This window comes from Mustela nivalis (genome assembly GCF_964662115.1).
Source record: "Mustela nivalis genome assembly, chromosome: 10".
Taxonomy (NCBI): domain Eukaryota; kingdom Metazoa; phylum Chordata; class Mammalia; order Carnivora; family Mustelidae; genus Mustela; species Mustela nivalis.
Genome location: NC_139029.1, coordinates 40,359,395 through 40,374,895, shown reverse-complemented (window position 1 = coordinate 40,374,895; position 15,501 = coordinate 40,359,395). Strand labels below are relative to the sequence as shown.

Here is a 15,501-nt window from a genome sequence, read left to right as displayed (position 1 = left end):
ACCAACTCAAGAACACTGCTGACGCACTGATTACAAAGCTCTCTTCCAAGAAATTACAGGAATTCCAAAAAGCTCCATTTGTGCATATGCAGTAGGAGCTTTGTAACACTTGCAAGTGTCAGATTTCTTCATAAAAGACTAGAGTCTTTCAGTAAACTCCTAATCCACTAACTTTAGCTTATGATTACTAAACTGCAGTAATACTTACTAAGTAAGTAGTCCTCTAGTATGGGGCCTTTAGTACATAAAAATTAATGTCTGAGGAACTACATCATTTACAAGCCCCTAGGAGTCAGGAAAGGATTTTTAGAACAGTTCATCATCTATCAGAGGAACTCAATGTCTCACATATTGAAACAACTAGGGTTAAGACCTGAGCCTTGGGGCCCCTGGGTGGCTCAGTGGGTTAAAGCCTCTGCCTTTGGCTCGGGTCATGATCCCAGGGTCCTGGGATTGAGCCCCGGAGAGCCTGTTTCCTCCTCTCTCTCTCTCTCTCTGCCTGCCTTTCTGCCTACTTGTGATCTCTGTCTGTCAAATAAATAAATAAAATCTTAAAAAAAAAAAAAAAAAAAGACCTGAGCCTTATCCATTTTTGTGTCCCCTCCTCTGGTACAGAGCAAATGATCAGTGTCTACTGAGTATGTGAATAAATAACTACCTATAAGCAGATTCCCTACTTTTGAAACACTGCTTTTTATAAGAACATGGTACAGCGAGGGGTATGGGATAATGGAGAGAGGGCAAAAAAAAGAACAGCTCCTCAAAACAGCTTTTTCCACTTGACTACTTCCTAATAACAAGAAAATGTCTGAGATATTAGCTCTCTTTCCCTCTCTTCAGAAAAGACACACTGGTATAAGCAGTACATCTTTTTGAACTGCTTTCCTTTCTTCAGAACCCAGTTCCACACCTTCCACACAACAGGATCCCTTCCTTCACAAAAAAAAAGTCCCTCCTTATCTATCACGCATTAAAATCCTCGGTCCAGAATTCCTTCTAACTACAATGCCTCTGTAAAAGCCATTTCATTTTTTTTAAAAAATATTTTATTTATTTATTTGTCAGAGAGAGAGCAAGTGAGAGCGAGCACAGGCAGACAGAGTGGCAGGCAGAGTCAGAAGGAGAAGCAAGCTCCCTGTGGGGCAAGGAGCCCGATGTGGGACTCGATTCCATGACGCTGGGATCATGACCTGAGCCGAAGGCAGTTGCTCAACCAACTGAGCCACCCAGGCGTCCCAAAGCCATTTCATTTTTGTGCCTCAGCTTCCTTATACATAAAATGATATTTGTAATAGTTTTCCTTTCACTTCATAAGGTTATTGTATCAAAAAAACGACAAGAATATGCTCTGTTTACTCTAAGACACTGTTACAAGCGACATCCATAAAGTGTATTCTTCCTGGTAATTAACTGAAAGAGAAACCTCATTACAGAGAGATTCTGGAGGCCACAGGGTCTGTCTTTGAGGAATCTCATATTGACTCATATATATATATATATATATATATATATATATATATATATATATATATATATATATCACAACTGTAGTCTACTATTGGAAGGGACTGGGGCTTCCACTGCTGCTGGTATGACCAAAAAAAAAAAAAGGAGATCAGGCATCTTTTACACTTGGAACTGAAGCCCCCAAAAATGTACCTTATAAATTACTTCTTGAATGAACTAGTAAATTACTAGATTATAACTTGTCTGAAAATTGATTTCATTTCTTCTATTGACACTTCAGGAAAAATCTGGTATAAAAATATTAAAATTGCCTTAATTCCTCAAGATAGACCTTGTAGGTTTCAGGATCACTGAATATTGAGGTCTTCTGGTTAATTATAAGGAAAAAATACACTTTATGGATGACGCTGGTAACAGTGTCTTACAATAAACAAAGCAACATCACATCCTTTATTTCATTTGATAAAATAATCTTGTGAAAGGAGAAATATTACAAATTTCATTTTACAGATAAGGAACTAAGTTACAAAAATGAAGTGCCTTTTCCAGAGGCACTGCAGTTAGTAGGAAGAATACTGGACCTAGATTTGAATTCTAGGTGGTGTTACACTACAAATTACCTAGCTTCTCTGACCCTCAGTTCTGTCCTTGGTAGAATGGGGATAATATTGGCACTTACCTCATGATGCTATTGTTAGGATGAAGTGAGAAAGTGTTTAAAACCTGTAACACAATGCCTGATAATTATTCAGTAAATATTCCCTTCCTACTAGCAATGATCTCACACTAGTAATATAAATTTAAGTTTCAGACACATAGGACAGCAGGTTTATGACTGTAAATTCTCAGAGGAGTCCATATCAAAACAAATAAGCTTCTTTGTCTCCCTATACCATCGGGCAGACATTTTTTAGTCTACCTTTTCAGAAAGGGTGTAGACATTTTAGGATCCTGGCTTTTTATAGATGTCTCAGTTCTAACTCATGTGAATCAGGCTCAAAATCTCATTTTGTACCTGAAATGCTCCAGAACCTGACAAATTCTCCAAGAGAAGACAAATGGCTCTGATAGTGCTCCTCCTCCTCCTCTTCTTCTTCTTTTTTTTTTTTTTTTGGTATAGTTGGATGATTTTTTTTTTCTTAAGATTGGGCCAGAAACCAGTGACTACAAAGATTACAAAGTTGATCATTTTATGTTTGAAAACAGTTCATTGACATCTCTCTGAAGGATTGTGTAATATTGCTCTGAAAAGTGATGATTTGGGAGTCAGCCTGCCTAGTTTAAAGTGCCAGCTCTCCTACTTACAAAATGATGTAATCTTAGGCAAAGTGCCTATCTCTCTGCACCTCAGTTTTATGGTCTGTAAAATGCAGACAATGACAGTATTTACATTATAGGGTCACTATCAGAATTAAATACATTCTAAGCACAAGATACATAGAACACTGACTGATATATTAACTGCTCAGTAAATACTACCCATTATTATAGAATATAAACTATATAGAACAAAACTGTATTTTGTTCACTGCTATATTACCAGAGCCTAAAATAATGCCTTCTACACAGTGGGCACTAAGTGTTTATTGCCTGAACAAATGAAGAATCAGGCACAAATCTATTGTTAGGTGTATTTAAAATACTTTTGCCCCTAGATAAAAAGACTATGTGTCCATAGGGAAATATCAAGTCATATGTCTAACCCTGAAATTAAAGCATGGGAATGAAAGGCAGACAAGTGTCATGAGTTCACAGGTATAAGAAACTTCAGATACTGGACAATCTTTGACCACTCATTTTAGTAGTACTCCACGGGAAACCTCTTCTTAGTTTATTAGTTTTGGATTTGGGGGGGGGGGTTTGGTGTTTTGTTTTGCTTTTTGTATTTTCTACTACTGATTCAGACAAGTCAGACTTCTAGCAATAAACATCTAAGATAACCATAGATATGCTATAAACCCTTCATCTTCTCCTTCCCCAAATACAATCATTTTACAAATGAGGAAGAAGGTGAAGAAGGTATACCAAGCGCACAGATATATTGTGTTCAAGGGTACAGATATATCAAACCATTTGAAATGGACTATGGGGATTTATTTTTCTTTTTTAAAAATCATCAACTATTCCTTAAAATTCCCTAGATGCCAGACAAAAACATAGATAAGGTGAGCTTGCGTGTATCACTTCAAGGCCTGGTCAGTGTGGCCAACAGCTATATGCTAAAGGGCAAGAAGTTAGAATTCTATCTAAAAAAAGATAAAGGCCTGGAAAGGTAAATAAATCCCCTTCCTTTCCACCTTAACTCATGTAATAAAAAATCTAAGAAACAAAACAAAAATTCAGGTCAGTAATCACTAAGCATATGAGCAGATATAGGATTCATGAACTCAAGGAGATATTTCAGCATTAGTTTTCTCTTAACTACTAGCATGAGTTTTGAAATACAATATGGTAAACAGAGAAGCCAGGTTAATAATGGAAAGAACACTGGGCCTGCAGTCAGTGCTGGCTCTGCCACTTAGTAACTGTGTGATCTTAGGAAAATAAATTAACTTCTCAGTTTTCTTATTTGTAAAACTGATGCTAAACTTCTATCTTGACTACTTCACAAAATGGTGATGAAAAATAAATGGGATTTGTACAGAAAAAATGACTTTAAAATATCAAAGTACTATGCAAATATTAACAAAACCAAAATTTTTTGGTATGAAAAGTTGGGTAATATACTCACGGAGGTAAGAGCTCAAGTGCCCTGATCCCACAGTGCTAGAGCTAATAGAATGTATCTACTATAATAATTTAGTTTTGACGTGCTAGAATCTTAAGAGGTGAAAGGGATCACAGAGAAGACTTAATATAACTTTTTCATTTTAGAGATGCTTAAATGGAGACATAGAGAGGTGAACTGATTGGCCAAAAGGTTACGAGTTCTATGAAAAGAAAAAAAAAACTGATATTATATAACCAAGAACATTCAAACTTTAAAAATGTCCTTAGAAAAGGAGAATATGACATTGCATAGGCATTAAAATGCTGGAGAGCTAAGAAAAATGTTCGTACAAGGGAGAACTATATAGGAAAAAAGAAAAAAACAGAAGATCTTTATACAGAGCCAACAAAATGTTTAAATAATTAACCACCCCTCTAGATTTACGAATAAATTATTCTCTTTACTACCTGTGTTTAAATATTCTATTCTCTGGAAGGACATCCGCACAAATTATAGACAAATAATTTGGAAGTGTTTATACAATGACATTGCTTAGCAATTCTTCCGGAAATCATTTGGCTTCCTCCCCCAACTGTTCCTGCTGAACTTTTCTAGACAGAAACATACATATATCCCAGGTCTAAAGTATCACTTGGGCTAGTAAGAGAAAAATTATTTGATCCAACATTTCTTGCCCACCAAACCTCCTTTTTCCCTCAGGGGACCTGCAGAGAGTATTCATCTTTCTTTCCATCTTTCATGATTCACATCTCAGTCAACATTACCTGATCAGATTCTCTACAAAGTGCACACACTCTTCTACTGAACAAATATTTACGTACTTACTATGTCTTAGGCATTATGCTAAGTGTTTAAAAAATAAAGTTGAAAAAACTGTCCTTGTTCTCAGAGAACTCACAATCTGGAGAGCCATCCATCTTCCTTAACTAACAAAACCAAGTACAGGAGAGGCATATAGAAAGGAGTAATCCAAGGCTGCCTGGAGGTTAACTGAAGGCTCTGCAAAGGAGATAGGCCTTAAAGGGACACTGAAGGTTTAATAGTCAAAAGTTAAGAAGGGAGAGAGCATTCTAGATAGAAGGAACAGTAGAAGCAAAACTTAGAGGCAAAAAAACTAATAATGTGTGCTCAGTATTACTGAACATAAAATGCAAAGACTTCTCGCATAAACTGATTAGATTATTAGATTAAAAGACTAGATAAGGGTCCTAGTATACTGTGCAAAACACCTTCATTTAGCAACTATTTGCTGAGCCCCTACTATGTGCTAGACACTGCCAAGTACATAGGATACAGACCTTTGTAGATCCATTGCTGTCTACATACATGGCTGCCACCTGAGTTGTGCAGTACAACCTGGGTGGCCCTAGCAACCCTGTAAGACCACTATAAACTAACTGGACCCAAACTGCAGGCTCCTTAAGTATGGTAGAGTCCACTAATTCACACACTCGCCCTAGTATGCTCTATATACAATAAAATTTTGAAACATACACAATGTTTCAAAAATTGAGAGTTAAAATTGAGAGTTCAGTATCATTTTAAAAGTTAAAAACAGAACTACTCTGTGATCCAGCTAACACACTACTGGGTATTTATCCAAAGAACACAAAAACATTAATTCAAAGGGATACATGCACCCCCTACATTTACCGTATCATTATTTACAATAGTCAAGACATGGCAGCAGCCCAAGTGTCCATCAACTGATGAATGGATAAAGAAGATGTGATATAGATAAATGTGTGCATGTGTACACATGTGCCCGTTAGCGCGCGCACGCGCACACACACACACACTGGAATACTATTCAGCCATAAAAAAAGAGTGAAGTCTTGCCATTTACAATGATGTGGATGGAAGTACGGAACATAATGCTAAATAAAATAAGTTGGACAGAGAAAGAGGAGTATCAAATTTCACTCGGGGAATTTAAGAAACAAAACAAAAAAGCAAAGTAAAAAAAACAGTGTCAAAGCAAGAAACAGACTTTGAATTGCAGAGAACATTCTGATGGCTACCAGAGGGGATGGGGTAGGAGTTAAACAGGTGATGTATCACACTTGGCGTGATGAGTGTCAGGTGATACACGGGAACTGCTGCATCACTCCATTGTACAGCTAAAACTAGCCTAACACTGTATGTTAACTAACTGGAATTAAAATAAAAAGTTAAAAACAAAACAAAACCCACTGGGTGGCTCAGTGGGTTAAGCCTCTGCATTAGGCTCAGGTCATGATCTCAGGGTCCTGGGATCGAGCCCTGCATTGGGCTCTCTGCTCAGCATGGAGCCTGCTTCCCCACCCGCCCCAATTCTCTGCCTACTTGTGAGCTCTGTCAAATAAATTAAATATTAAAAAACAAGAAGAAATGCGGTGATAATTATTTCCAATTTGACTTTTCATTTATTGGAAATGAACTACATATACTTCCAATATTTTATTTGTGGACATAGGCTTGCAAGTAGCAGCAGGAAACCATTCCTTTTGTCATTTAGAAATAAAAAAGAACAATTATAAAAACCTTCTGATTCTTTTAAGTACAAAAATGCAAGAGTTCCAAATTTAAAGTTAAAAAGTCAGTTCTTATTTATTTTGATGCCATAAACATAATTTCAATCTACATTGTAACATATACTCATTTGAAAATATGACAAATAATGCTTTCTCTTATGTTAATGTGTCATTTGTTAAACAGGAAAAGGCTGAAACTTCTTTTAATATATTTTGTTCAATATATTATTAGTGAACTATGTAAGTAATTTAAAAACTAAGTACATTTTACTTAAAAATTATTCCTTATACCACACAAAATCTATTTAAAAAAAAAAAAGTTGGGAAACACTGACTCTTTTTACAGGACCTAATATATGATATTTGGGAGACCCACTATTTGTAAATAAAGGACTTTGGTATAGTAAATTTACTTTAATATTTTCATAAATCCCCAATAGCAACATATATGAGAACTAAAGCCCAGTGAGCAAAACTGCAAAGCTGTTAATGATTCTAAGCTTCCACAACTCCATAGTAATGCCTCTATGGAAAATACACTTTGCCAAAAAGTAGTGTACTCTGGCACCACTCTAACTTTTATATTTTATTTCCTTTTATTCTTCCTCCTCTAGTTTAAATCACCACTACCATAAAAAGCCGAGGGTGAACGTTCACACACACTTATTTTCAGCTAGAGTACTGCAATAGCTCTTCGCATACCAAAACAGGTTTCATACTGATTTAGAGTGATAACCTTCAAAATCTCTTAATTATGATATTCCTTCACACAAGAAGGTAGTCTGGGTCTTTCCAATGAGGCCAAACTCATAAGCCTATAACTCAAGGTCCTCCATGATCTGACCCTAGGCTCACCTAGTCTCATCTTTTCCTGTACCCTCGATCCTAGAGCCACGCACTTCCTAGAACACATCATGCCTGCTTTGGTCCCAGTTTTTATGCTTAAGATGGTCCCTTTGCCTAGAATGGTCTTCCTTCCCAAACTCTTAACCAATAAAACTCCACTTGCTACAACCTCCAATTCAGATGTCCCTTTTTCAACAATGCCTCCCTGACTTTCTGATCATCCCCAAAGTCATTTAACAAATATTTATTGAGCATTTATAATGCACCAGGTATTATATAAGTGTTAAAGATAAAATGGTGAGCCAAACAAACATGGTCTCTACTTCACAGAGCTAGTATTTTTTCTCATTGGGTTGCTATGAGCATTAAAATATATAAAGCACTTAAAACAGCTCTGAAAATACACAACCATCTTCAATAAATATTAGCCTAACCATACTATCTAAAATAGTTGCCACACACTCATATACCTTTGATCCTTAAACAGGACAGGTCTGAAATGTGTGGGTCCACTTATACACAGATTTTTTACAGTAAAGTACTGTAAATGTATTTTCTCTTCCTTATGTTTTTTTAGTAACATTTTTTTCTCTATCTTATAAGAATACAGTTTATAATACATACAACATACAAAGTAAGCATTAACTGACTATTTGTTATTGGTAAGGCTTCCAGTCGACAGTAGGCTATCAGTAGTTAAGTTTTTGAGGAGGTAAAAGTTATACTGGGACAGGGGTTGATGCTCCTAACCCTGGCAATGTTCAAGGGTTAACTATACAATGTCACTTTATATTCTACCCTGATTTCTTTCTTTTTAGCACATGTGGCTGCTTCTTGTTATAATTACAATTGATATATATTCTATGAAAGAGGGATACATAATAGATAGGGTGTAACTTAGGGTTTTTTTTTGAGGGGTATGCAAGGCAGATGAGGTTTCCCTGAGTTCCTTGAGAACTCCAGGATACAGAGAGTTAAGCAGGCTAAAGACAGGTACCACCACAGATCATTCACTGTGCCATTCTATTATCTGGTTTTCCACAATCCAACTCCTATAATTTAATCTTTCAGTTTTCTTCCTAAAAGTAAAATCCTGAGAAGCCAGCTGTGACTATCCCATACCATGATCCCACAACTTTTCCTTTCTTAGCACACTTTGCATTTTTTAAAATTATTTTTTAAGATTTTATTTATTTATTTGACAGAGAGGGACACAGTAAGAGAAGGAACACAAGCAGGGGGAGGGAGAAGCAGGCTTCCTGCTGAGCAGGGAGCCCAATGTGGAGCTCGATCCTAGGACCTGGGGATCATAACCTGAGCTAAAGGCTAAACAACTGAACCGTGCACAGGCCCATGTACACTTTGCATTTAAAATTACTCTTTTTGCTTAATGTTTAGATTGTCCACAAATACAATATATAAAAAGGCAAGGATCATATCTATTATTATTTGTAATATCTCCAGTGCCAACAGTCAATGGCACTCAAAAAATAAAATAAAATAAAAAGTAAGAACTACATCTTAAAGCTGTGGTCCTCATAGTGTTCGTCACAGAACAGGAACATCAAAATAACATGAGTACTTGTTAGAAACACAAAAATGCAAACTATGAGGCCTTACTCTAACCTAATCAAACTCAGGAAGTGGTGGCACAAACCTCCAGCTGATTCTGACTTATGGTAAAGTCTGAGAATCCTTGTTTTAGATATCTTAAGTATTCAAAACACAACATAACAATGAAAATTTTGAAAACTAAAATACAAAGCTTTATAATAATGTTTAACTCTATTTACTGAGTGCCTACTACATATATTGCAGATGGAAGTAGAAAACAAGTAGCCTCTACGTAATTCTCAACTCATAATAAGCTAATACTTTGCATTCTCTTCACTTCTCCCAGACATACACTCTTACTCTGCAGGTATGTGTTTTAACAAGTGAAGAAAATCAAGTTAGCTGCAGGCAAAGTCGAAGTTATAGTCATACGTAATGTATCTTTCTAGTCACATTTCCTACTATACATTCTCATTTCCTCATCTCTCCATGCTAAATAAAGGTAATCTGTTACCTACAATACATCTCAATTACTTTCTACTCATATTCACAACAAAGCAGTCTTTGCCTTTCCAAAATGATCTATATAAATCATATTCATCTTTCTGGCCCAGCTCAAATGACACCTTTGGATCCTAAATACCCGGAAAGAGTTTAAATTTTCTCCCTCTCTACTCATACATTTATTCTCAGTGGGATAGCCAATGCTTCCAAAAACCTAGAAATTTGGTGTCTTAGGCAGAACATCTTATTTTATTCTAAAGAAATCATCACATCTTACTAAATTTACTTTTTTTTTTTTTTTAATTTTTTTTTTTTTTAATTTTATTTATTTATCAGAGAGAGAGAGGGGGAGAGAGCGAGCACAGGCAGACAGAATGGCAGGCAGAGGCAGAGGGAGAAGCAGGCTCCTGGCTGAGCTAGGAGCCCGATGTGGGACTCGATCCCAAGACGCTGGGATCATGACCTGAGCCGAAGGCAGCTGCTTAACCAACTGAGCCACCCAGGCGTCCCTAAATTTACTTTTTGTACCAAAAATAAAATTCTCCAACTCACTCTTTCCATGTAGTTCCCTAATTGTCTCAAATTTCAGTTTAAGATCATATGAGAATACAAAATGAATCATTCAAGCATGTACATGGCCTGGGCACTGGGAATAACAGGAATAAGTAGGCACAATTGCTGCCTAGAAAAAACCCCACATTTCAGGAGGAGAAGCAGGTTACCACACAAAGGCAGTGTGATAGACTGTGTATGTGAAGGGTTGTTGTGGAGGCAGACACAGAAGAACCACCTAACAATGCAGTCAGTTAGACAAAGTTCACAGATTAAAAGATTCTACAACAAACCTCTTTCCTAAAAAAATGAATGGGGTAAAAACAAAAACTAACTAACCTCCTAGAACATGATTATCAGGACTTGGTTTTAACCAGAATATCTTTCTCCTCCCAGAGACCAAAATTTAGATTGCTGATATGATCAGCAATGTGTTTATTAAATATACTGCAAACCATGTGTAACCCCACTCTTTGAAAAACCAACTGAAGCTTCAACTTATTTTGAAACAAGAAGGAGAAAATTTGCAAATATAAGGGTCTCTCAACTAAAGGCAGGGAGAGCAAAACAAACGATGGTATTAGTAGGTATTAAAGAAGACTGGCACAATCTGACCGCCAACCTGATTTTCAGTCATCAGATGCCCTGGTCTCTGTCTCCAAACAAAAGCAAACCGTTTGTTCTAAGTAATGGTTAAGCCTGCAAGTACAGATTTTTTAAAAATTTCCCTAGCTGTATGTACCTCCACATTAAAAGGCGCTCAAAATAAAAATACGTTTCAAAGCACGTTTAATTATTTGTCAAAGGCTAGATATCTCAAAAGGTCATAGGACGGATGTTGGCCGTCACCCCATGCTTCAGTCCAAAACACACTATCACCCAGGTTTTGCAATAACACTAGGCAATACGGAGTCCAGGCTTTCACCAATACTTCCCATCTCCCTTCCCGTCTACAAAAAAGATAAAGAAGAAAGCTTACAAATCCCTATCTGCCCGCCCCACTGTTCCTGGGAAGCAATCGCCCTCAAATTGTTCCTGCATAGACCCCTGAAGCCTTAGAAGGAAATGGGGACAGCTGTGAGAGCGGGGGAGAAAGGACATCCGATTAAGGGGGAGAGGAAATGTGGCTCGTAGAGGACGAAGGGGAGAAAGGATACGGAGAGGAGGGGGCAGTGGAGATAAAATAATGAAAGGGTGTAAGAAGCGAGAGCAAAGAGCAGGACGAAAATTGGGAAGAAGAGAGGTACAGAGATCCCAAATGAGATAAAAGCAGCAAAATGGCAGAGGAGAAAAGGAAGGTCGGGTTAAAGGACGAGGAGGGGGCGGCAAAGGGGAACGCGAAAGAAGCTGTCACTGGGGGTGATTAAAAAAAAGGGTGTCACCGAGGAGAGAGCTGGGGGGGATGTCACCCCAGCAGGTGGACGGGGAACAGGGGAAAGGAGAAGCGGGGCGCCGAGGGGGACAGTAACAAGCGGATGAGGTAAAGGCAGAGGGCAGAGGGGGCACCAGAACTAGGGAGGGGCAGGCCGCGGGGGCTAAGGCGGCGTGCGGCGTGCGGCTGCCGCTCGGGCAGGCCTCGTTCCCTCACCATGGCTGCGCCGGCCTGGTCCTCGGACGTGCAGCCTCTGTCCTGGGTTCGGCGGCGGGCCGGGCCTGAGCCCGCCCCCAGGCTGAGCCGGCGCGGGGGCTCCAGGAGGCTCCGGGAAGCGGCGGCTCCGGGCTTGGCCCAGGCCTCGGCCTCCTTCTCTCAGAAGCTGGACGTGCAGCCGCCGCAGCCGCAGCCGCAGCCCGACCCGGAGCGCAGACTCCACCCCGTGAGACCCGCCCCCACCGGCGAGCGCGTTTGGTCCCGCCCCCTCTTCACTGCGCAGACTCCAGGAGTAGCCTCCCGGCGTCTGGCCTTTAAAGGAGCCACACCCCCTCAAATCGTAGCTTAACCTCTAAAAATAAGAGCTTCAGGTATTACGTCATAGCAGGAGATTGGAGCCTTTACTCCTTTCAGTAATCTATAGACACTTGCTTTTCCTGTCCATTGTCATTCGTTACCATTGTCATAATTCTTGGTGATTTCCGTTCTCTTAGATAATTCTTTCAATGCCTTCATATCTCGGGTTCCTCTCCACTAGGAATCACCTTTGCCTCAGCTTCTCATTTCCATGCTCTTTCTTTAGATCTCATTACCAATAATTGTAGCCCCTGTATAATCTCAATTTTAATCATCCCACTCTCTCCCATCACTACACACTTCATTTCTAGGTCTCTTCCCCTAATACCCAAATCCAAAACTTCACCTTCTGCAAGACTCAAAATCCACTGATCCTACTAGCTTTGCACTATTCCTTACATGGCCCTTATATCCTCACTTCGCCCTTGAACGTCCTTGAGTTTACATTCTGTCATCCATCATGAAAATCATTACTAGCTATTAACCTTCATTTCTCCAATCCTGCTCTCCTTTCCTTGTGCTCATCTGATGAAACTCTAATCCTAAACCTGCAGCAAAACCGAGGAGAGTGGAGAAAAATCCAGAATCATACTGACTTGGCTCTCTTTAAATCTGATAACCTACTATTCTCAAATAGGCCCTTAATGCTTATCTACATTGCTCCAGTTCCACATACCGTCCCACCGTACTAGATGACTGTTTCATATCTCTTTTCAAACCTTCCTCCCTCATCCTCACTTAACTGATGATTTTGCTACTAATTCACTGAGAAAATGAAGCTGAGAAAGAGAGAGAGATTGAGAGAGAACATCCACAGCCACCATGATTTCCAGCCTATCTCTAACTGCTCTTCCTTTAATTCTGTTGCTATATTCTGCCTTCCTTTCCTTAGTAGGCATGAACACTTGACTTTTAACTGAGGTCAAACTCTTCTTAGCACTTCTCAAACTACCTGTGCTAAAAGACTTTTTTTCCTCTGATCTCAAACCTAATTTTTGTAAAATGCAATAAAAACTAATTACTAAAAAGTTAAATTTTAAAACAGACATACTAAATGCAAGCCCAGATCATTTTTTTATCATCTTCACCATTTTTTTTTAAAGATTTTATTTATTTATCAGGGTGGGGGGAGAGCGAGCGAGCACAGGCAGACAGAATGGCAGGCAGAGGCAAAGGGAGAAGCAGGCTCCTTGCCGAGCAAGGAGCCCGATGTGGGACTCAATCCCAGGACGCTGGGATCATGACCTGAGCCGAAGGCAGCTGCTTAACCAACTGAGCCAACCAGGCGTCCCCATCTTCACCATTTTTAAAAGTACAGTTCAAGGGCATTAATCACATTGTTGTGCTGCCACCGACCACCAACCAGCTCCTGCACTATTTTCATTTTGCAAAACTGAAACTCTGTACCCATTAAACAATCACTTTATTCTTTCCTCCTCCAACCCCGACAGCCATCACTCTACTTCCCATATCTATGAATTTGACAACTCTATGCCAGACTTTTTGTTATTAAATTCCACAGATAGGGGTGCCTGGGTGGCTCAGTCATTAACGTCTGGGATTGAGCCCAAGGTCACTCCTGTTCCACAGGAAGCCTGCTTCTCTCTTTCCCACTTCCCCTGCTTGTGTTTCCTCTCTCACTGTCTCTCTTTGTCAAATAAATAAATAAAATATTTAAAATAAATAAATAAATTCACTGACAAAATTTTTCTAGGGCCACCTGGGTGGCTCATTCAGTTAAGTGTCCGACTCTTCGTTTGGCTCAGGTATTGATATCAGGGTCATGAGATCAAGCTCCACGTTGGGCTCCATGGTCAGCAAGGAGTTTTCTTGAGATTCTCTCTCTCCCTCATCTCCTGCCTCTCCCCAAACTCACACTCTCTATTTCTCTCTAAAATAAATAGAGAGCTTTAAAAAAAAAAAAAAAGCTTCTAAATATTTACTCTCAATTTCTACCATAAATTGGTAACAAGCTTTTCAGAGACCATCCATAGACCACAAATCACACTTTCAGTAGCACAGTGTTAAGCCCCACATGGTTTCATTTCCTCAAAAACATCTATCCAGCAATTCTTCTTATCTTCTGCATCATTATTCTGTTTTTCTCTCCTAATGACATACCAACATAGACTTATTTCTTTCATCTCAGAAAAAAACAAAAAAAATGGAAATACCTCTCTTGACTCAGCTCGACTCTGCAGCTCTCAGCCTCTCTCTCCAGCCTGCCTCATTTCTTTGCTCTTCTTTACAGCAAAACATCTCATAAAGGTGGCCTGTACTGTGCTCCTTGATGTCTTGACTTCCTTTCCCCCGTAGTTTGTGGAACCATCCTCTTACTATTCTACCAAAATGCTCTTATCAAGGCCACCAGTGACATAATTTAAAAACATCAGTTTTCGCTCTTACTTGACCTACTACCATGAGTACTAGACACAGCTGATCATTTCTTCCTCTTTGGCTTTCATGGCATTAGACTCCCCTAGATCTTCTTCTATCTAATTGGCTGCTCTGGCTTCTCCACATTTCTCTGACCTCTAAACACTTCCACAGCCAGTGGGGCCCCTGAGTGGCTCAGTCAGTTGGGCATCTGCCTTTGGCTCAAGACATGATCCCAGGGTCCTGGGACTGAGTCCCACATGGGGCTCCCTGCTCAGCGGGGAGCCTGCTTCTCCCTCTGCCCCGCTGCTCCCCCTGCCTATTCATACTCTCTCTCTGTGTGTCTGTGTCTCTGGCAACAAATAAATAAGATCTTAAAAAAAAAACAAACAAACAGTATTTTTGGTGTTAAAATAACTGCATAGCCATCTAGAAAAAATTAATTTGGATCTACACCTCACACTATTTATCAAGATAAATTTCAGATATATCAAAGATTTAAATGTAAAAAAAATGAAACTAAAAAATACTTGATGGAACCAGGGGGAAATTTTTAAAATCTCGAAATGAGGAAGGTCTTTTAAAATACAAATTTTTTAAAAAGTGGTTGCTATAAGAGATTGACAAAATTAACTATGTAGAAATAAAAAATGTTTATAGGGCAAAACCACCTGAAAAAGAGTAAAATGACAAATGACTATAATCATGCTTGCATTTCATTTCATAGGAAATTGATAATTTTCATATTTATATACAGCATGAAATCATGAAGAACAAAAATACAAAGGGAGATGGGTAGGGGACGGGCTAGATGGGTGACAGGTATGAAAGAGGGTACTCGGGGCACCTGGGTGGCTCAGTTCGTTAGGCGTCTGCATTCGACCTGGGGTCATGGTCTCAGGGTCCTGGGATCGAGCCCCACTTTGGGCTTCCTGTTCAACAAGGAGCCTGCTTCTCCCTTTCTCTGCCTGCCACTCTGCCTACTTGTGCTCTTTCTCCCCCTGTCAAATAAC

At 39.2% G+C, this 15,501-nt stretch overlaps 1 protein-coding gene across 1 annotated transcript in view; it reads right to left on the bottom strand.

Annotated features, from left to right (window-relative positions):
* The window catches only part of ZYG11B (zyg-11 family member B, cell cycle regulator), a 102,866-nt gene extending 90,844 nt beyond the window's left edge, over positions 1 to 12,022 (bottom strand). The window contains exon 1 of the mRNA XM_082688436.1: positions 11,756 to 12,022. Coding sequence (XP_082544562.1) covers positions 11,756 to 11,758 — 3 coding nt within the window. The 5' untranslated portion in view covers positions 11,759 to 12,022. The remainder of the gene's footprint in view (positions 1 to 11,755) is intronic.
* Positions 12,023 to 15,501: the final 3,479 nt, after the last annotated feature.